Source organism: Chelmon rostratus, chromosome 4 (assembly GCF_017976325.1).
Source record: "Chelmon rostratus isolate fCheRos1 chromosome 4, fCheRos1.pri, whole genome shotgun sequence".
NCBI classification, from domain to species: Eukaryota; Metazoa; Chordata; class Actinopteri; order Chaetodontiformes; family Chaetodontidae; genus Chelmon; species Chelmon rostratus.
The window spans coordinates 17323145-17345220 of NC_055661.1; the positions used below are offsets into that span (position 1 = coordinate 17323145).

Consider the following 22076-nt stretch of genomic DNA (forward strand, 5'->3'; position numbering starts at 1 on the left):
TTTAAAAAGATACTACAAAAATGAAACAGCACTGTCTCTGTGTATTAATTTAGCATGAATAGAGAGTTGCAGCATCATAAAAATATATAAAATTACATCTGTAATTAGTTAACCTGTGTTCTCTAGTTGAGATTTAAAGCAATAATTGGATTAATTAAATGCATTATATGAATTCATTGAATTCGGAATGATAGATAGCTGTCTGCGGAGAACAGAGACAAATAACAAAGGATGCACTGCAACATAGCTGACAAAAGTTTTTAATTCATACATAAAATAATGTTTAACTAAGTTATCACAAACAGATCAATGTTGGTTAATATTTAATTTGACAGCACTTGACCATCGGACAGAAATACCAATCAGTGAACCCAATGACGTTTGAATCTCGGGCCCTTAACACAGAGAAGAAAACGAAAACGATATTATAATATAATAAAGCATAAGGATGACAAAAAAAACAAACAAACATCCACACTGAATTGGCGATATTGGAATCTTCGAGATTGTTTTGTAGGCAAAATATAATGTAAGTCTAAACAATAAATATGTTGAAATTCTAATCAGATAATAATTCAAGTTCCGTCTGTTCAGTCAGATTCTTGATCTGAATCTTGAAGATTTGAAGTCAATCGCAACAGAAGCGCCTAAAATCGTCTTTACTGCAAAAAGATCCGACGTATAAGAGGAGTCCTTGAACCCAACATTTGTTTTTAGGCGCTCTGCACTCTGGGTATAGGAGTTTGCTGTAGGCTTTCACGACACGCAGAGCGCGGAATCGCGACGTCGAAAAACGACATATCCCATGGTGCTTCTGTCACTACCCCAGGAACTACACGCCCCTTGACGTGCAACTTCTTGAAACACGACCGAAAGAACGTCAGCACAGTTTATGATAATGCCATGAATAGCGAGCTATTTCCTAACTAATAACTACGCACCGAGGGAAGACCTAGCATTTATCCCACAAATGGCGACCATCGTCTTTCGCACTGCAAACAAAACGGCTACCGCGAGACGATGTTTGACTTCACACTTAAAAGGCCCTGCTAGGGCTGGAGAGTCGCATATGCCGCTATCCTCCGCTAACAGTCCGTCACTGACTTTGCTTCCGGGAACGAGATGGTTTTCCAGGGGTCCCAGCGTACGGTTCATGTCCCATGGGACCGCCGGCAGATCCTCAGCTGGGCGAACCAGAAGGGGGGCTCTAGCGCTCGGTGGAGCCGCAGCTGTAACGGCAGCTGCGGCAATAGCGGGGGTTTTAGCCAACGCAAACCACTTCCAGCGTGCTGAAATGGCAACGAAAGTAATCCAAGCCGAGAAGAAGGAAGCAGAGGATGATATCTTGGAGAGATGCCGGGGGTTAATGTCTCCTCCGGTGACCGACATCCATGTGCTGCAGGAGAGGAAAGGGGAGATGCGAACAAAGATGGAAATGTTGATTATGGAGACCCAGGCCGAATTCTGCAAAGCCCTAGTGGAAGTGGATGGTGGGACGTTCAGGGTCGACCAGTGGAGGAAGGAGGGAGGTGAGCTAGGGAGCAGGCTCACCTGACACGGTGGTGACATTTCAACTATGGAGCGGATCAGTGTTATTTTTGTCATATGGTACCAATGAGATTCTCAGTGTCAGGGTACAGAACACCCTCCTGTGGGTCTCTTTCAATCTCTTCCCTTTTTGATCATGTTTGTGTGTCAGGTGGCGGGGGAGTCAGCTGTGTGTTGCAAGATGGAAAGGTGTTTGAGAGGGCAGGGGTCAATGTGTCAGTGGTGTCCGGACACCTGACTGAGGAGGCCGCCAGGCAGATGAGGAGCAGAGGGAAAATCCTCAAAGGCAAAGATGGTGAGTTCTGGTCGCTTGTTATTTGAGTGCAGGCTTCGAGCTTGGTGCACATTTTGGCAAGAGTTGTGATAGCCTACATTCAGAGTAATATGTAATAGATAACGTTTTGTGCTTTTCTCCCAGGTAAGCTGCCGTTTTGTGCCATGGGTGTGAGCTCCGTTATCCACCCCAAGAACCCCCACATCCCCACAGTGCACTTCAACTACAGATACTTTGAGATCGAACAGGAGGATGGTGAGTGTGTGACGACAGCAGACGTGTCTTGGTGTCAGTGACACGATTGAGTGCATGAATGAATGATGACCCTTGTTTCCCTCTTTCTTGTCTCTGCGTGTGTGTTCCAGGCTCTCACCAGTGGTGGTTTGGTGGAGGCACAGACCTGACTCCAGTTTATATCGATGAAGAAGACACCTTTCACTTCCACAAAACCCTGAAGGAGGCCTGCGACAAGCACAACTCGCAGTACTACGCCAAGTTCAAGAAATGGTACAGTTTGTCTCGAGTCCTGTGTCTGCCACTCCACATACTGGATGTGTGTGTGTGGGTGCGTGCGTGTGGATTACAATGGGTGTATCCTCACTGTCAGATAATGATAAGAGGAAGTCTCTGCCTAAAGCCTGCAATTGTAGAAAAACCGTTGAGCCGTGTCATTAGCCAGTGAATGATCACTGGGGATACCACAAGGATGGGTGTGGTTTATCTGATGTAGCTTGTAATGAGCAAATGTTGTCAAGTTTGTCTTAATTTGAAGTTAAATTTTAAAAGTCCAGTGAGTAGGATTCTGCTGAATCTGTCAGCGGTACTGTACTGCCATATTTCTACAGTAGCCCAGAACAGACAAGCCAAACACTGGATCCAAGGAGCGCCTTTCGCATTTTTTAACAGGTTTCACGGCCACTGTGAGACGAGGGGTGTTCAGTTGGTTGCAACATGCACCACCACTAAATCCTACACACTAGACCTTTAAAGGAGTAGTTAGACATTTGGAGAAATAAATTTGCTTTGTTTCCAAGAGTTAAGACGAGAAGATTGATGCCACTGTGATATATGTCAGGTTTTTCTTGTGCCTACAAACAGAGCCGCACTAGCTATTTCCCCCTGCTTCCAGTCTTTATGCTAAGCTAAGCTAACTCTCTTCTGGCTTTAGCTTCATATTTAACAGGCAGATGTGAGATTTAACTTTCATTTAAATTGCTTTTTAAACTGTCACAATAGATGTGCTTTCACTTGACTTCTCTTTAATTCTTTTTGTCGTACCTGTACTTTTACCGCCTTTTAACACAGAGCCCAGATTTACTGAATGTTTCTGAGTCTCCAGCCCTGGTTTAACAAGAAAAAAAAAAAGAAACAAGGAAGGTTGACGTATATAGGTCAGCGTTCCCTCCCAGGTAATATGACTCAGCAACAATCATTTCAACAATCAGCCATTTATCAGCTTAGGCTCTGAAGGATGACACTGCTGATTTTCAAACCTTTTCTAGCAGGATGCTATGATGAAAACTTGAAATACTTGAGCATTGCTCAATTGACTTTGACTGAAGTTAAAGATTTTTTTAAAAAGTATTTGCTGTAACATTGTCACAGGCCTCCATGCTGCTTAATCTGTTTCCTGTTTTCCAACATGTTTGTGACATAGAACACAGCTCAGACAAGAAGGCAAACTCGTCTACTGGCGATGGGAAAGGAGTCAGTCGCCTATTTTCAGTGTTTTCAAAAAGCCTGCACTCATTTTGGTGTAAAAGATATTTAACTGTATTTCTTGATGTGGAAACTGAATGATTTCCTTGTCCAATTCTTCTGGCGTCTAGGTGTGACCAGTACTTCTACATTAAGCACAGAGGAGAGACTCGGGGCATAGGTGGGATCTTTTTCGATGACCTGGACTCCCCGAGCCAGGAGGAGGCATTCGACTTCGTCAAGAGCTGCACCAGCACCGTGGTGCCCTGTTACCTGCCCATCGTGTACAAACACGTCAACGACTCCTTTACTGATGAGGAGAAGAACTGGCAGCAGTTACGAAGAGGAAGGTGAGTATAAGACGCACAAGTTAATCGACTGTAAATGCACTCACACAAACATTAAACCGGCTTAGGATAGGCGATCCATTGCAGATAACATTTAGTGTCCTTTACTTTGTGGAAGTTAAAATATTAGAGACTTTGATCACCATTAATGAGCTGCAGAATGATTTCTAAAACGTTTTGATGTGGAATCCAAATCTGGAGCAGATCCTGGCGGAGCTCTCTGCTCCAGCAGGGAGTTTTGAGTCATTCAGTGAGAGACTACAACACAAAGAAAGAGCTAAAGAGCCAGGTTATGAATGGAAAGAGGAGTGATGGTGAGATTATTAGACATTCAGACGGCGTTTGGATGGGCGAGATCTAGGATGAGAAAGAGGCCGGACCAGGTTGAATGCCGTGAATGAGCCAGTCTGGCTCAGTCTCGTCAGTGAACCTCAGTTAACTTTTACTTAATTTGCATTGAAGTCGTGTGGTTTTGCCGCTTTAAGTGCAGATTAACTTGAACTGTCTTTCAGGTTAGTGTGTGCATTTGTCAAAGCTGGGAGACAAACAGGGAGCAAAGGATAATTTGAATTCAGTCACACTACAGCCAAGACTATTCTATCAGAGCTGCTCACCAGCACAAACATACAGCAATCAGGAAGACTTCAGTTATCAAAAAAAAGATGACTAAATGTTCACCGTGCTGGATTACCTACAAAACTAATGCAAGTTTTTAATGAAGTTTATTATTGATTTGAAGCCTCACAATCAAACATTCTTGGTTTGCATGTTATCTTGAGTTGGATTAAGGCCACGCAGATCTTTACACTATCCACTTCATCATCATGACATCATATGACGCTATGTGTCTTCTACAGTAGACCTTGTGTGTTTATGCTGTAGATATGTGGAGTTCAACCTGGTGTATGACAGGGGAGTGAAGTTCGGCTTGGCCACGCCTGGCTCCAGAATCGAGAGCATTCTCATGTCCCTCCCCCTCACTGCCAGGTAAGGGAACACTGGTTTGAAGCAGCGCTAGCCCTGCTCTTGTATGACGGTGACGAGCGGTTGTTGCTCGGTAACGAACTCGGCTTTCATCCTCAGGTGGGAGTACATGTGTGAGCCTGCCGAAGGTACCCGAGAGGCCGAGATGCTGGAGGTGTTACGAAACCCCAAGGAGTGGGTGTGAGTGCAGTGTTCACAGGTTTACATGTCAGTATGGACAGACATCCAGGAAACCGCCGTTATTATATTTTTAAATGGTGTGACCTGTGAAAAGATGTCTATTGAAATAATGTTAAATTGCATTGAAGAGTTTAATCAACGTTGGTACTTTTCTCCCTCTCCTGTTTGCTATGTTTTATCCAATCAGCTTTGTTAACACTTAATCACATAGTGATTGCATTAGTACTCACAATGAGACATTTTGTTTTTAAACTTGAGTTTTGTGCCATTGCTTACTGCCTGGCAGGTTAAAGGAAGCCCAAACAATGTAACTGCAGAGATGGTCACTGTACCAGCTTGTAGGTCATCTCACATTGATCATGTGCTCCTTTTTAAGAGTTTGTGTCAAACACTAGCTGTGTTTTTTTTTTTTCTATGCCTGGGCTAAATGTGGCTTGCTCTACTTTAAGCTGTCAGAGCCCTACTCTCCTCTACTCTTCTTTAATGAACCACTGAAAGGGAAAATAGGGACAATCTGAGCCACTGTGTGTATGTGTCTGCCTGCTGCAGGTGTGAAATGTTAATAAACCTGTTTTTGGATGATTCACTGTATCTGCTCACAATGGGTCATTTTTGACAATCAACGTTGGATCTTAAGAATGGACAGACCCCTCTTGAGCCCCTTTTACGTCATGGTTTGTCCTTCATCTGTGGTTAATGGATTTTGATCATTGTGTGTTCTAATACCTTTTCTTTTTAGTTTATTCCAGCACTTAAACTTCTCAAACCCAAGGCCCCATTTTTATGGCTTCATCTTACACGTTTAACTTAAATTCACCCTTCAATGCACCTTTGAATCACAACATATCATGTGTTTGTAAAGTGATGGATCCTGCTAGATTCACCATAGAGAGAACAATAACTATGAGTACAAAATGAAACACTTAAACTCTCTGGATCATGTTCACGAGATACTGAGTGAAATTAAGTAGACGCATGGCACATTTTTAATGTTTTATTACAAATTAATTCAAGCTTCTGCACATAAAGGATTTATAACAAATTCCCTTGCATTTAATGTTATATAACATTTTGTTTGATAAGGCATTGTTAAAAAAACAAAAAAGGGGGCTCTGCAAATAACAGTACAACAACTGACCTAACCAAAATGGCTACCTCCACTAGCACGACTCAGATCAAGGTCATAGCAAGTGCTGAGGTTCACAGGTCAACTCACAAGAAGTAGAAGAATGATAATCAGTGCTCAAAGTCTGTGAGGTGACACAAAATGTGACATTTATCAGTATCTGTGAACATTTAACAGATATATTTGGTTTTTAGTGTATGCAGCAACATTGCATATATTGAGTATGAGCACTTTTTTCCAGAGGATTACAGTGACATCGTTATGGCTGAGAGTGATGTTGAGTACATCAAACCAGACCTGTCCTACTTTCCATCAAAAAGCCCATTTTGAGCTTAAACACAAAGTGCCTTCATGTATTCTCGACTTACTGTATAAGTTATCAACGCATTCACCGCATTCCTATGCAGTAAAAAAAACAATCTCACTGTAACTTAGTTTCACACACACAGGCTACACATATTTATATACAAGTACATTACACATGCTAAACATGAACTTTGTCCAGAGTGAATTTAAATACAGAATCTCTCATCTCTGGTAACTTTTCCCAAAGCTTCTTTTTCTAATGCTTTCTGTCTCACATTCTTGTGCATGTCACTCCACAATTTAGATTTATGCTGTAGCTGCAAACCTATTTGAAGAGTCCTCAGTATACAATTAGTGAAAGTGGCACTGAGTGTGTAGTGATATCCAACATGGTTACATTTGCTTTGAGGGAAACGTTAGGGCAGGATTTTCACAGTTAAAGCGGGCTAAAAAAAAAAAAACAGCCCTGGAGGTGGAGACGGGCCAGCGAAACACCAACCATCAATAAACAGTAGCCAGGTTCAACCTCGGATGTACAGACCAGGCTGCATGCATTACCAAAATATACGCACATATGACACACATACACAAAACACATTTCAGCACCCCCTTTATAACTGATCGAAATTTAAACATTTCAAATTGAAAACATTCACGAGTGTAGACTGAAGTTGGATCGATGCGATGCATTCCTTTGGCAACTCGACTATTTAAACCAGCATTTAGTTATATTTTTGATCAAATAACTGATTGTAATGTGGAAGGGTTGCTAGTAGCATCAAACCCACTGAGAATGAACAGCACGGCAGAACTCCGCAGCTCTATCAGTGTTCACTAATTGTTAAAAGCTCCCTTTTTATTTCCTATTGACGGTTCGCAAGCCTACACAAACCAAGCATCCACTACGTGGCCAGCACAAAACTGCAAAGAAAAAAAAGTTATTTAGTATTTAGTGAACTAAAGACTCAAACTGGTTTAACAAACCAGAGCTGACAAGTATTTTTGGACTCAACTGGCTGTAAACGGTGTGATGAAACTCCAGTGGGATGCACATGATGCTGTGTGTTTGCAGGATGTGTGAGTCGATAACTGTATGCCCACAGGTTAGCCATGATGAGCTTGACTTTGAGTTTGTTCTTGATTTTCTCTGCCACCTGGTGGTCAAAAATCACCTAATGCAGCTTTAATTTCAGTGTTTAGTTTCAGTGGAATTGTTCTAAACTATGTAATATATAAAATTCTAGGTGGTAACAGTAAATATTATTTTTGACAACAAAGAGGTCAAATTTAAAAGGTATTAAAAGTATCCACTATTTACCACTTGTGACAAAACAAATTGGCACTAACCTTCAATAAAGCATCAGTTCAACCCCATATACACTTTTAGAACAGTTGTCCTTCATCATGACAATCAGAACCCTTCATTTCTTTATGTGACATGCTTCATTCGTTATGCCTGCTGACTTGAATGATTCACGACATTTGTGACAGCACAGATGCAACTTCAGCAAAATCAGCAGAGGTGTTGGTTGGTTTTGGTATTGCAAAATCATTTGCTCCTTCCTGCTATCACCTCACGTCATTGATGAAAGGTTAGTGCAAATTTCAGCAGCACTGGCTCCGGCAAACATTGCATTAGACCATAGACCAGACAGTTAATAGTGTTTCTTTATGTGCTGAGTGGGGAAGGCTGGTGATGCCACAACAGTGGCACTGCTAAATGATAAGATGGTCTTAGTGTAGGTTAGGGCTTTTGTTGGGGTTGTAGTGAGAGATAGGTTTACCTCCCATGGCCACCGTTGACACTAGTGGAGCTGGTGTTGACTATATCCTCATACTGTGGCGGTGGCTCTGTCTCTATGTGGACATCTGTATGGCCCACAGCTTCCTCATAAGATGGTGGCGGGTCTCCTGCACTTCCTCTCCCTGATGTGAGCTCTGAGCCTGGATAAGCTGGGCTGCTGTGGACACTGAGTTCTGACTGGTCTCCGTGGTGGTAATCCCTCCCCCAATGGTCCATAGAGACCACTGACAGGACGTGGTCATGATGCGAATGTCCCAGGCTGGGGCTGCGCTGCGAGCGCTTGCGGGAGTGGCAGCGCCACACAGTGATGGCGACGGTGGCAATGATGAGCACAACCAGCAGCAATGGCACGATCAAGTAGAGAGAGTGGACTCCTCCAACCACTGTCTCCAGCCCTCCAGATGGACTGCTCTCCCGCACGTATTCCTCCCAGAACCGTCTCTGCAGCCAATCAGAGGAAAGATACACATGTTGTCAAAAGATACAAGATCACCAACATTTCATTCAGGTTAAGACTCATGCTACAGTGTAAATACAGTGGACTAAAATTGTTCCAAAAACTCACGGGACACATGGTGTCCACTGTATGACAATGTTTTATCGGATCAGTACAACACAAAGGCAGTAGACAACAACACAGGAACAAAAAGTGACCACATGATTGTGCACGTCCATCTGCGTGACTCTGCTCTCTGGCCTCTCACAATAGTTTTACAAATACGCCATCCTCTCTAGCATACACTCGGCTGTTCTTCCTGCTGATAATCATCACTTCCTGAAAAAACACCCACATTCCACGAGCTACCACTCTCGGTGTAGGATTTCATTACTGGACACATGAACCCTACAAAAGAGCACTTTCAAGGGATATGTTGGATGTTTTTACATAGTGCAGCTGGTATGGGTTATTCAGCAGTAGTAATATTGATTTGTGGATTTTAACTTCAGCTGGGTGTCATGTGTCCAGAGTCCAGGCCATCTACAGGTCAAAATAAGAATTAATATGAGAATTGGGCTAATGAAATAAGTTTTTGTACTCCCCTTTAGATAATTATGGTTAATGATTATTTTTGTTTCAACGGCCCCATGACACGAGGTTGAAGTTTTAGCAAGATAACTTGCTAACCCTTTTTTTTCACATACTCAACTGAAAACAATACAAAGAAAATAAGTTAATTGATTTGTTTTAAATATCTGCTTATTCTCAAATATGATGATGCAGCCACACATTTCAAACAAGTTGGGACAGGAGCATAACAGACTGGGAAAGTTGTGGAACGCTCCAAAAACACCTGTTTGGAACATTCCACAGGTAAACAGGTTGATTGGTAACAGGTGATAGTATCATGATTGGGTATGAAAGGAGCATCCCGGAAAGGCTCAGTCATTCACAAGGGAGGATGGAGCGAGGTTCACCACGTTGTTTTTATTTACGTTTTGCAGAAAGTCCCAACTTTTTTGGAATGATAATTGTAGTATCCATGTATAGACATTACAACTGCGGAGTCAGTCAAACCGTCTAATGCTAATCTGTTTTGTGATTCAAGTGGGTGTGTATTTAGTGTTTAAGAAGGAGAAATGGTAGGTCTGACGTGATTTGTCTCTCATTTTCTCACCGTCTTCTCGTCATTCTCAAAAGCCTCACGGGCCTCCTCAAAGGTGCAGATCTCCTCACGGCACTCCCGCTGGATGTTACCCTGCTTCATCTCCTCCAGCAAGAAGTTGGCCCTGCGCAGCCGTCGCAGCACCGAGTGGGCCGCGTCCGCCGGCAGGAACACTGAGAGGCGAGCGGTGGGAGGAGGCGCGAACACAGGGACAGAGAGGGGGGAAAGGATATTAAATTGAGAGATGTGTGAGAAAAAATGCACGAATCACAATATGAAGCAGAGACAAGAAAAAGAGCAAAAAAGAAGAAAGTGGTGGTGAGTAAGTAAGCGGAACAGCATGGGGCAGGAAGTAAAGGGGGGGAAATATAAGCAAAGAGAGTACTGAAGGAGAGAGGAGCGAGGCAAGAGGACGAAAAGGATAGAGATGCTGAAAAAAAAGCAAAAAAGGGGAGAGGGAGAGAGGTGGGGACTGAAACAAAGGCTGCAGAGCAGAGCCAAGTGCTGCCCAGTGCCCACATTTCTGCATAAAAACAAAAGCTCCTTTGATTTAGGCATCCATCCCTGGGCCACATAAGAGAAACTGGGGGAATGAACTTAGAAAGACAGAGCGGCCCTCTGTTTCACACATCCAGGATAAGAACATAAACTCTCTAACAGAAACTGCACACAAGTTGCCACAACATGCAACAGGAATGTCTGATGTGCTGCCGAACTAATAAGTAATGGCGTCCGTGTGACTAATACATTCAGGGACGTGATCAGCACAAGACTGTAAAAGCAAGAAAAGGAAAGGGGGGAAAGAATGGGTATTGTTTGCTAAAACAGAAGCAAACCGGAAGAGTCAATGCCAGTGACTAACTCTAACTAACGGCAAACAATGTTGAAGATCAACACAACAGAAAAGAAAAAAGGAAATTGCATGGCTGGTTGCTCTTGACATGTGCAAGTTTTGTCTGCCTTTGGGCTAATTGCATAAGCACAGTAGGTCAACTTACCACTCCCCATGATTGCCGGGAGTCTGTTGAAGGTGCTTTATCTGTAGAAAACCAAACACACATTAATGTACAGCCTTGAACCTGCTGATACATGATATAAGTCACACAATAATTAGACATGATCCCCTCAAATCTACAAGTATTCCTTTCTTTCTTTCTTTCTTCAGATGGACAGTTATTTAAATAATCCTAATCCTACACAGCAACAACATCCAAATAACTTGTGAGGGCCTGAAAAGGAGGTCATGCCACACATTTTCAAGAGCTGTGACCATCCAATACAGGGTAGGAAATCTGATATCAGCCATCTTTACCTTCCGGGGAAATTCAGTCTAAAAAGTTGATTTGACAAGGAAACTATGAGCTAATGTAGGATCTAACAGAATCACAGTCGTATGACAACACCGCATCTCTTCGTCAAAAATGTTCTACATGCTTTGGGAAAAAGAACACTTCAATAATATGACACAATGGACGCATATGAGCATGGTTTCAACAGCTAGGCGTTAAAGGGCGTCGCTGTGCGGTGAATATGAGACATCCTTGACCGTAGTGACAGTGACCAATGGCGGCTGCTGGCCAGTGTTACACACGGAGGTGTTACGGGAATCCTACTCGTAGCCGCCCGAAATAGATGACTAGCAGCGGAAACATCCCAAACAAAGCGCCGCCGCCCCGTTATACAAATTACAACAGAGAAACGATAACAAACGAAAGCTACAACAATGTTAGCTAGTCCGAGTGAGCGGTGCTGTGTGTCGGTTAGCGGCCGTGTATTGACAAGCGGGGATGATTTGTCGGATCAGTGCGCCTTCAGCGTCGGATGAGATTTAACGAGTGAGATACAAACGGCCCCATAACCAGACACAGAGGTGGACAGAAGCATCCCCGCTAAACACCGCACGCATTCACTGCCGTTTGTTAGTACAAAAATAAACTTTCTCACTTCAGCTCAGCTCTTTTCGTCCCCGAAATGCGCATAAACGCTCCCTCTTCTTCTCATCTACCCCGAAGTGTTGCTATGCGCGGTGCGCATGCGCACAGCTCCGTTTGGCGTGCAGTGGTCCCATGAAAGGCCCCTTCGCGTGAGTTAAAGGGACAGATCATACTGACCACAATCATTACAGCTGACATAATAACTTCATGTGGCACAAAATAGCTTTACAGAAGTCAAAAATTTTAACAATCATAGTAATAATCCTACTGATTAAACATAAGGTGTTAATGCATGCTTGAAACTGAAAGGTTAAATATTCTAATGAAATGCATCCTTTGCGAGTGTTTTTGTGGCCACCAGAAGTTACTCTTCATTTCAACTGTGTACGTAAAATCAGTCGTTAAAAGTACCAACCTATGTCATAAACTAAATAAATAAAAATGCAAATCACATCAGGTTTCAGTCCATTTTCGCCTTTTCGGGATCTGATCTCTATTTACACCAAAATTTTATTTCTATTATTTGGTTTGACTTTGAATTCAGATAATCAGTGAAATCAAACTGAGTTGAATTCACTTTCTTCTTTTCCCTTTTCTTTTGTTGTCATTGTATTTTAGGACTTGGTTATTTTTAACTGCATTTACTTACAAAAGCATGATCTTTATTAACAGCAAAGGGTCAGTTCTGCAAGGGAGTCAAATATCCACAAGTGTCATTTTCAGTGCAATTGATTTCCTCTGTAATATTAACATGAAATATTTTACATTAGATTATATTAGTTATAATATATCAGAAAAAATTTATTTTGTTTTTATTGTCAAAATCGTTGCTGTTTTTGAAGAACAGAGAAACTTTGATGCTCTGTGATAAAATATCAGTATTAGCCATGTGGTATAAATGGTGACAAGTTGCACAATTTGAAATCAACTTTAGCCTCTAATTCCAGTTAGGTGGAGTGGCTGTAAAATGCATCTAAAAAGACTCTGCACTGACTGCAGCAATTTATCACCTGCCGTTATTGTGAGTTTCTGTATCTGCTGAAATTTTCATGGCCTTGAAGACAAAGAAAAAATCCAATTCGACTGAATTAGGCCTGCTTTAATTCTGCATTTTGCTCACATAAACTAATCAGTGGTGGTGCACTGCTGGCCAGTTATTGATGGCAGAGGAGGAGACGACAGTTATCAATTTGTTTCCACACTTTTTATTGCTTAATGTGCTGGCTGTCAGTCAATTCAAACATTTCAGTCTGAGCAATAAGATTTTGTACCTCATAAGCGCAATTAAATATGCGTACAACAACTCCACACATGTAACATTAATGCTGATTAGATCTTCGAGTGTGTGTGTGTGTGTGTGAGTGTGTGTGTGTGTTTGTACCCACTGAGTCTCCACTGATTACAATCTGCAATCATCAGTAATGATGTTGAAAGACTTTGCCGCCAGGAACAGTTGACCTACACTCCTGTAACTCAAAGACTCTCTCTCTCTCTCTCTCTCACACACACACACACACACACATACACAGTCAAATCAAAACCGCCTTTTGTGTTTTATTTATTAGCTCTTCACATTTTCTTAAATTCAATGGTTCCACCAGCCGGCCAGTAGCCTTCTGCTTCAACTTTTTTACAAGGAGCCAAACACAGATATTAATGTTGTAAATGTTTAAATGTAACTATGAGGTTAATTTGCTTCAAAAATTACGTGTTTGCATGTGTGTGTGTGTGCATGTGTATGTGTCTGTGTTAATCAATATGAATTAATTCCAAGATTCTTCCCGAAGGACAGAGGATTAGCTAACTTCAATTAGGAAAGAAAGAGCACTGTAAGATGTAAGTGTGTGTGTGTGTGTGTGTGTGTGAGAGAGAGAGAGAGAGAGGGAGAGAGAGAGAGAGTGAATAAAGTGATACTAAACAAAGTGTTACCTGAGAGGATAGAGGAGAAAAGGAGAAGTTGGGTAAAGTGTGTCACAAGAGACATAAGCAGTGTTGTAGTTAAAAGGTGAACCCACTAAGATGAATGTTTACCCAAACTGGATGGTAGTAGGAAGTAGGGGGAAAAAATCATTTTTTTCCCACAATAATTTTCATTTCTTCCTCCAGGCAACAACAGCAAAACCTCTAAAACAGCATTTACATCACCACAATCCAAATACAGTAGCATTAGTACTGTTTTAAACACCACAAAATCCACTGACACTGGCTACACACCCTGAAATTCATACCGTACCTTAAACCTAGAAATTTAAGAATACGTTTTAATAAAACATAATGACAAGTTCATCAAGCGGCAACCTCTGGGGCTGAAAAATGAAGCCAGTGCTAAAGTGCCAAAAACAGCTCCTCAAATGGCCACTTGAGGCTGGCTCCAAAAGTGAGTTAATCCCCATAGACCTCATTTTAGTACAGTATTATGTTTACAGCCTGGTACAAAAAAAGGTTTTGGTCTCTATAGCTAATGTTCCTGTTCATGATAACTGTACAGGGGTGAATCTTTAAATAACTCACTCGTTTAAATTATATTAAGGTTTCAGTTTACGCATAATTATGGGCACGGCTGCTAAGTGCTAGGTTTCAGCAACCAGGTCTCAGGCAAAGAGGTGCCCCTCGGTGCCACCTCTTTGCCCATTTTTGGATTACTTATTGCACTTCCAAAATGTCACTGTCACTGAGCTTCACAGCAGCTCCTCAGAAACCTGCAGGTGATTACATCCATGTTTTATACAGTCTATGGGTGTAATTTACACATTTTGCATCAGGCTGTTTTTGCTCCACTTGGTGGTGTCTTCATTTCCCAGAATGATTTTTGAAAATCACAGACAAAGACTACATATAGTATATAATAGTATGACATAGATGTATCATATTTTTTTACAAGTGAAAAAGGAGAAAATGGTAAGTGTTGTCTGTTTTGTTTGAGTTGAAGAATATGATTTGCTAAAAATCTGTTGGGAGGAAAAAAAGGATTTATAAAAATAAATTGCACGTAAGTACTCCTCCTCCATAAGTATTTCTCCAAATGCAATATTTTTCGCTTTATATTCTGGTCTATTGGGCCTAATTGAAAGTTGTGGAATCAGCACCTCTGCTACCTTGCAAAGGGGTTGACTTTTAAACATTTCTGTTTTCCATTTCCACAGCACTTGCGTTGGGTATCAAGGGGCATGATTAAAATACACCACCAGTCATCAATGAAAAGCCACAGACTAATGTTGTCAATGCCTGCAAAGTTATTCTTTTTACTCCTCCATCACTGCATGTAAGGACCCACAGAGAAAGACAGACACAGATACAGAGGGGGAGGGATGCTGTGGAAGAGGGAGCGGGTCTAGGCACTAGGACCCAGCAGGTGCAGCACCGTGTTATTTCAGTGATCTGCAGCACAGTCCCGTCCGCAGAGCGCTCAGTCTACAGCAGCGGCAGCAGCGTCCCCGGGACTCAGGGCGCGGAGTGAGCGCGGCTCCCCATCCTGCTACCCACAGCACGGGCACGGAGCAGGAGGGGACAACTGAACTGAAACCAGGCGCGTTTTCTGCATGTGAGGAACGACAGAGTCCTCGGCAGGAAAACACTTCTTTTTCTTGTTTTTGTTTGAAAGAGTAAGATACTTTAGACATGGCTTCATCCGTGAGCGGCACAGAGGAGGTCCGGGTGTCGGCGTTGACGCCCCTGAAGTTGGTGGGACTGGTGTGCGTCTTTCTCGCCCTGTGCCTGGATGTCGGGGCCGTGCTGAGCCCAGCGTGGGTCACGGCGGATGACCAGTACTACCTGTCCATGTGGGTGTCCTGCTGGAAGCCCGTCAGCTCCGTGGACTGGTCCTGCAACAGCACGCTGGCCACCGGTGAGACAGACGCTCCTGTGCCTCACGCACGCATTGACTTGCTGTAGCTGATGGGGCGATGCGCCACCATGTTGTTTTGGAAGTTTTAGACCAGTTGGGTGTTGTAGTTTCAGGGATGTATCACCCTTGAAATGGCAGGATTTTGGGGGTGCAGACAGACACCCGCATTCATATTCAAATGAAAGTCAGATGCAGAGCGCTCAGGGGGTAACAAAGGATCCCTGCAGACTGTGCATTGCTGAACCAATCTGTTCTGTGGGTGAGAGCTGCAAAACATCACCCAGGAGAGCGCTCTGTGTTAATTACTTTATAATTAGCTATTGCCTGGTTAATTTCAACTGCAAAACTTTCTGCATGAAATAAGATGCACAAATGGTTGCACATCCAAGCGGGAAATGAAAGACTATTTAAAAAAAAGAAAAAGAAAAGAAAAGTGTATTCTCAGAGTCTGCTGAATAATACACCTCTGGCTTTCCATGTAGACGAGTTAACTTTGCCTCTGAAACAGTTGCCCAGTGCCCCACTGAAGGATGTGGGAATTCTGCCTGGCCAGGAGCGGTCCAGCTGGGGTTTCATTTGGCCTTTTGTTGCGCACAAAATGAGCCTTTGTGTGCGTTTCTTCGCCGGCCAAGGAGCGAGGGCAACTCAGAGCACAGAACTCCCCAGAGATCCAGATGCCTGGAGATTAGTAACCAGGGAAACAAGTGAAGCACCCCAGAAATGCTGATTTTCTCTATTAAGGGACCTTCTTTCCTGACATGGTGTCCCCAATATTTCTTTTTCTTTTCATTTTTCCATCACAGCCAGTCAATCAGTGATAAAAACAAAGGAAGGTTGTTGAGAAAAGGTCACTAAAAAGCAGTCCTGATTTCAGGAAAGCATTTATTTGACCTCGTTGTGGCATCTGTAAAATAATCCAATATAACCACCCTGCAATTTGCAAATCTTATAATGTTCATTTTTATTGAGACTCTGGCACGTTGTCAGGCCAAGGTTTGTGGTGCTGCTGTGTTAGGTTACACTGGATTGTAAGGTGGACAAAATAAGAGAAACCCTTTCCAGTACGATCCGGTCCAGAAGAAACACTGCAAAACTAAAGCCTCAAAAATGACGAGAAAAACTAAGTTCAAAGCTTATTAAAGGTAGAATTCTTTTTATGGGGCTGCATTGCTTTTCTAGCCTGATATACTTAACACTTAATATTCTGTGTATTTATCAGCATAAAAGTTGTCTAAATTCTATTTTGCAAATGTAAAATGTGGGTAAACCTGCACTCCTGACTTCATTTTTGTGTGTGTGTGTGTGTGTGCTGCTATATATATATATTTCACGTTTTGCTGCCTCTGACCTCCTCCTGTGTGCTGAGTGGTGAATTGTGTTTTTGTTCGTCAGACAAAATGTTTTCTTTCTGTCTGAGAGATGAGTAACGGTGGGTCACGCTGGCCCCGATCCTCCACTGTCAGCGCAGACAAAGTGCACTTTGGTGCCATATAAAGACATGCAGTCTCCGTGTCAGCTCCCAGCTCTCAGCAGCAGCAGCAGCAGCATACCACAGTAAATGCACACAGCAAACTGCCCATTTCCTCAGGCTTGTGCTTGGCTAGGCTTATTGATTTGAATCCCAGTAATCAGTTTCTACCCCCCTCGTCAGCCCCCCAATATTTCCTCAGCGTCATGCTCTGGGCATTAAATAAATCCTGTTAGTTTGAAACACCAGCTGGCCGCTCAGATGTTTTGAGCTTGTTCTGCAAGGCCTGCATGTGTGTGCGTGTGTTCAGGAAAGCACAATAAAATGCAGCAGAAACTAGAAAGTAGACATATTGTCTTGCTACATGCTCATGAAGTGTTTAAAATACACAGACACAAATGGTAGTTTCTCCCTCTCATGCGCACACGCTTAAGCAGAGGGTTGGAGGTCAAGTATAACACATACAGACCTGACACAGGGGTAGGAATGTGGAACGGTCGTGCAAGTTCAGTGTGTGTGCACGCCAGGTCGGTGCGAGATGAACAAGCCGAATGTGGAGCCAGAATGTGAGCGAGTCCAGCTCAGTCAGACGCAGTGATGGCAAAGCATATTAATAATGTAGTACGTTATCGATCTTGTATTTGGGTGGCTGTCCTCTCCTGGAGCGAGGTCACAGCACGGTGCAGAGAGCTTGTGAAGATTCAGCGTCTTGCTCGCGGACCCTGCGGCCTTGAGCCGGGAACCTCTGGTTGAAGATCTTTCTGCTTCTTAAACTTCTGCTGCCCTGAGAGAGTGAAGCTAAATGTGTGTGACAGCAAGAGAGATACTCGAGGCTCTTCTGTGACACAGATCTTCCACCATTGTCTCAGACAAAGGAACAGAATTTGGGCCCCGGAGGATTTTTTCGATCAACACTTCAGCAGCCCCTGACATGCACACATGGGACCATAATTAATGCTCAGATTGGATCTTGTCTACTGTATCTCCTTTTCCATCTGTCATCACGCGGGGCTCAGATTAATAGTTTGGCGCTTCCTGCTCGTCAAAGCCTTTAAGCACTACGACTCTGGCTGTGTTTCTTGCACAGCGTACAGGGTCTGTTCCAAATCTGAAATGAGATGACTCCCTGCATCCTGCTGTTTCATGGGTGCACTGATAAGGCTTCGGTTGCACGCTGGCTGGGCTGAAGGCACCAAACTGACCCAGAGAAGATATCTCACCGACGATGGGCTTTGACAACTCCAGGTCAAGTCATTTTGGCCCTTTGCTGAGAGGCAGCCAGCGAGGCAGTCGCAGAGAAAGTCAAGGGGTCGGTCCTTCAGGGGGCCTCGTGTTGTGCAAACTGGAGGCTGGAGGGAGCTGGTGCTCTGCTTTTCATGGGCTCTTTCCAACATCCTGTGGTGACAGGGCCCATTTTTAAACTCTAAATCCTGAACCATATTTGGTCAAAAGTAGTTGATGTTTGTTTATATTTGAGCTGCTTGGCCCCTGGAATAAAGTTTCCCTCCAACACGAGTGGGAACTGTGTTTTAAGCAGCTTATGTTCTGTCACTTTCTCTCCGCTGGTGAATGTTTTAATGATTTTCTGCCTCAATAGAGAGGAAATATTCTTGGCAATGCTTAATCTTTTTATATTTCCTGGGCTCCATAATAGACAATACCGTATATTTACAAAAAAAAGGCAAAATATATTCTAAAGCCTTTCAATGTGAACTTTTCCTCCACTGTAAGACTGAATTAATTATGCAGAGGCCCCTTTATGCTTTGATGTTATTTATTTTTTGTCAGCCACTGTACTCTAAATTATTTCCTCCCATGCAATCAAATGCCTCATCATAATATCCTCTGCTTGTTTACATGCAGACCTCCTGTTTCCGCGAGTGCACAGTAAAGCTACGAAAGAGACCTTTAATCTCTACGCAATAACATAGCGTCTCAGTTACCGTCTCATGGCTAATTAAGTCTGTAAAAAACTGTTTTTCCTCAAACGCTCTCCTCTGCTGAAGTGATTTTCTTTTGCATGAAGTGAACAAAAATCTCAACTATGATGTTTTTCTCCTTTTTGACGAACACACATGCTTCCCATTTTGTGTCCACCTCCCGACAGGGATGGGGAAACAAGACGTGAGACGGCTGTTAATTCCAGTTGAGTGTTTTTGGAGTAAATCTGAATGAAATGCTGAGAATGCTGCTGAGCTGGCATCAGCCAAGAGGGAGGGATACTCATTATCTCACAGAATCACTTTCTGCCTTTCTGCTGCATCGGGATCCATCGCTGAACCGTCGAAATCCGCCTGTGTGTGTGTTTGTTTGTTTCTTGTCAGCCAGAAAGTGCAGCGCTGCGTTCGAGGGGTCATTCACTGCATGGTTCACATTCTTCTCCTGCCACTGACCGTGGGTCCCCAGTGGTTCACGTCAAAACATTATGAGCCATTGCTTCTCAGAATATGCACGAGGAGCTGCCTCGGCCTCTGAACCACAAATAGTTTGTGTTTACACTGCGGTAATTCACCACAAACTTCAGGGGGAGGAATCATTTTTCTCTCGTGTGAGACTGAGCATGTGGCTCACCAACATGGACTGTGACCTGTTCTGCTGCCTCCTTCTGCTTTCAGCCCTCCTCCTCTATCCACTTCCCTGCCTCCTGTCGACAGCGCAGACAAGGCTCTCCAGAGTAACCCCGTTTTAGCTACCTGTGTCACTCTCTATCTCAGTGTGATTTCATGCCTTTCCTCCCTCCCTCCTGTCTGTCCCTGTGTGTGTGTGTTTGTCTCAGACTGGCAGATCGCCACAGTGGCCCTGCTGTTGGGGGGGGCGGCCCTCACCCTGCTCTCCTTCCTCGTGGCGCTGATCTCCCTGTGCTTCAGCTCCAGGAGTCGCTGCTACAAGCCCGTGGCTGTCATGCTATTCTCTGCAGGTACGTAAAGAGAGAGAGAGAGAGAAAAAAAGAAGGAAGAGCTGAGCTAGTCCAAAAATACAAAACACTGACTGTCCAGCTTCCAAGAAAACCTGTCCATGGTAGGCTGGCTTTCTTGAATCTCCCTCCTTTCAGTTGTGTTTTAATCTTTATCATTCTGTATGATTACCACACAAAGTGACATTAGTACGTTTCTTTCCTGTTTTGCTCTGCAGTGGTACTCCAGGTGTGCAGCTTGGTCCTGTTCCCCATCAAGTTCATTGAGACGGTCAGCCTGAGGGTGTACCACGAGTTTAACTGGGGCTACGGTCTGGCCTGGGGATCCACCATCTTCTCGTTTGGAGGAGCCATCCTCTATTGCCTCAACCCCAAAAACTACGAAGACTACTACTAAAATATGCGAGGCAAGAAGAGGAACTGAGACTCTCTGTTTCACCCAGTGCCCTCTCAGTTGTAAGAACTCTCTGTCTGTTACACAGTGCACAACCACGGACTAGAAAAATAGGAATAAGCAAATGCTTGTTGTTAGTTTCAGGACTGGAAATGAACCCTTCCATTTGATACTGTGAACTCTCAAAGACACTCATTCGACTGAAGCCCCATGCACTCTTTCTTTTGGCACCAAACCCAGCTGTGAAAAAGAAATCCAAACCAGACAGTTCAATTTGGGAGAGAATGTCACCAGTTAAGTCAGCGTCCCCTTTAAGTGGGACTCCAGTAGGTCTTAGATTCATGCAGAAAATCTGGAGGGAACAGATGGATTCACTGACCCCATACCAGGGCGAATTGGTGATCTATTGAACCAATCAGAGCAGAGAAGGCAAAGAATGATTTTAACTCGGGCCAATCAGGGAGGTAACGGATCCAGGGAGGAAAAGATCCTATTGAAATGATATCCTGAGGATGACAAAGCGAGGAAGACAGGGCACACCTAAGGAAATGCAACATGCTGCATTTCCCCGGAGATTGGCTTCATCTGGAACTTGGCCTGGCCTTCTTCCTCCAGTAGAGTGTAGCTGCTTGGTGAAAGCATGTCATACAGCTCCAAGACTGGCTTTATTTTCTCTTGTCTTATTCAAGTCTATTAAAAGGCTCAGAAATACTCATAATAATCAGAAGCTACGTAAGACAGTAAAAACATTCCACAGACACCTTTGAAATGATACACTGGTGGGAGGAACATTTCCTTGGTTAATGACTAGCACAGCGGTAAATACCTTTGGCTGCTATTGCAAATCTGCAGCTAAATCCAAGTTATCCCTGCTTTTTGATAAAATTGTTGTATTATATGTAAGTATGTGCAGTGAGCATCATAAAGTAATAGTCATTCAAAGAAGACCAGTGGGAAGGAAGATGGCAAATGACCATGTCTGCTGAGTGTGTGCGCAAGCCTGCATGATCACACTACCCAGCACATGCTCACACATTTCCCCATGTGATGCCTCATCTTCTCACCCAGTAGGAACTGGGACTGCTCCGAGTAGAATAAGCACCATTGAGAACACAACGGTAGATTTTTCCGCTTCGGCTAGGAAGTTTTTGAAAAAGTCAGCATATTTAGTTTTTGCATCCACAATAAAGTATTTTAGGAGATGCCAGAGTGCAATGTGCAGTGCATGAGTAGCGTTATGAGGAACAGGGGCTCAATCAAGAAGAATGTGGGAAGTTTCAAACCTAGCCAAAGGTCTGCAAAGGAAAATTAGCCAGCTGCGTAACACTGGCACAATTACAGAAATGTTGATTGATGTGTGTTGACCTTATAAATAAAAGGAAAAAAAGAAACCTGAAGGAGGACAGTGTGGTCCTGAGAGGTGAGACTTGCAGGGACAGAAGACCTGCACTTATCTGCTCTAGCCATCTTCTTAAGCCTCACTCGAGGTGGCCAGAAACTTCTCCAGCCCCCTGTTGCAACATTAGTGAAAGTGAGTGAGTGTGTGCATGCCACTAGCATTTGCTGATGTGTTTCTGATTCCCGCTGGTTGGATTACTAACATAATAAACATGTACTGGGAAAATAAAGGTGTGTTTGGTTCATTTGGGAA

The 22076-nt window shown here is 43.4% G+C and overlaps 3 protein-coding genes across 3 annotated transcripts; 2 read left to right on the forward strand and 1 right to left on the reverse strand.

Annotated features, from left to right (window-relative positions):
* Positions 1 to 837: 837 nt before the first annotated feature.
* On the forward strand, positions 838 to 5622 carry cpox (coproporphyrinogen oxidase). Its single transcript, XM_041935498.1, has 7 exons — positions 838 to 1529; positions 1700 to 1843; positions 1967 to 2077; positions 2188 to 2329; positions 3652 to 3870; positions 4750 to 4854; positions 4951 to 5622. Exons 1-7 carry the CDS (start codon positions 971 to 973, stop codon positions 5033 to 5035), a joined length of 1365 nt encoding a protein of 454 aa, XP_041791432.1. The 5' UTR covers positions 838 to 970; the 3' UTR covers positions 5036 to 5622.
* Positions 5623 to 6010: 388 nt separating this feature from the next.
* On the reverse strand, positions 6011 to 11883 carry prrg1 (proline rich Gla (G-carboxyglutamic acid) 1). The gene is made up of 4 exons (XM_041935759.1): positions 11816 to 11883; positions 10870 to 10910; positions 9884 to 10044; positions 6011 to 8708 (listed from the first exon to the last, which is right to left on the reverse strand). The coding sequence occupies exons 2-4, from the start codon at positions 10877 to 10879 to the stop codon at positions 8244 to 8246; spliced, it is 636 nt and encodes a 211-aa protein (XP_041791693.1). The 5' UTR covers positions 10880 to 10910; positions 11816 to 11883; the 3' UTR covers positions 6011 to 8243.
* A 3337-nt stretch (positions 11884 to 15220) lies between these two features.
* On the forward strand, positions 15221 to 22064 carry tmem47 (transmembrane protein 47). The gene is made up of 3 exons (XM_041935389.1): positions 15221 to 15649; positions 19894 to 20034; positions 20250 to 22064. Exons 1-3 carry the CDS (start codon positions 15424 to 15426, stop codon positions 20426 to 20428), a joined length of 546 nt encoding a protein of 181 aa, XP_041791323.1. The 5' UTR covers positions 15221 to 15423; the 3' UTR covers positions 20429 to 22064.
* Positions 22065 to 22076: the final 12 nt, after the last annotated feature.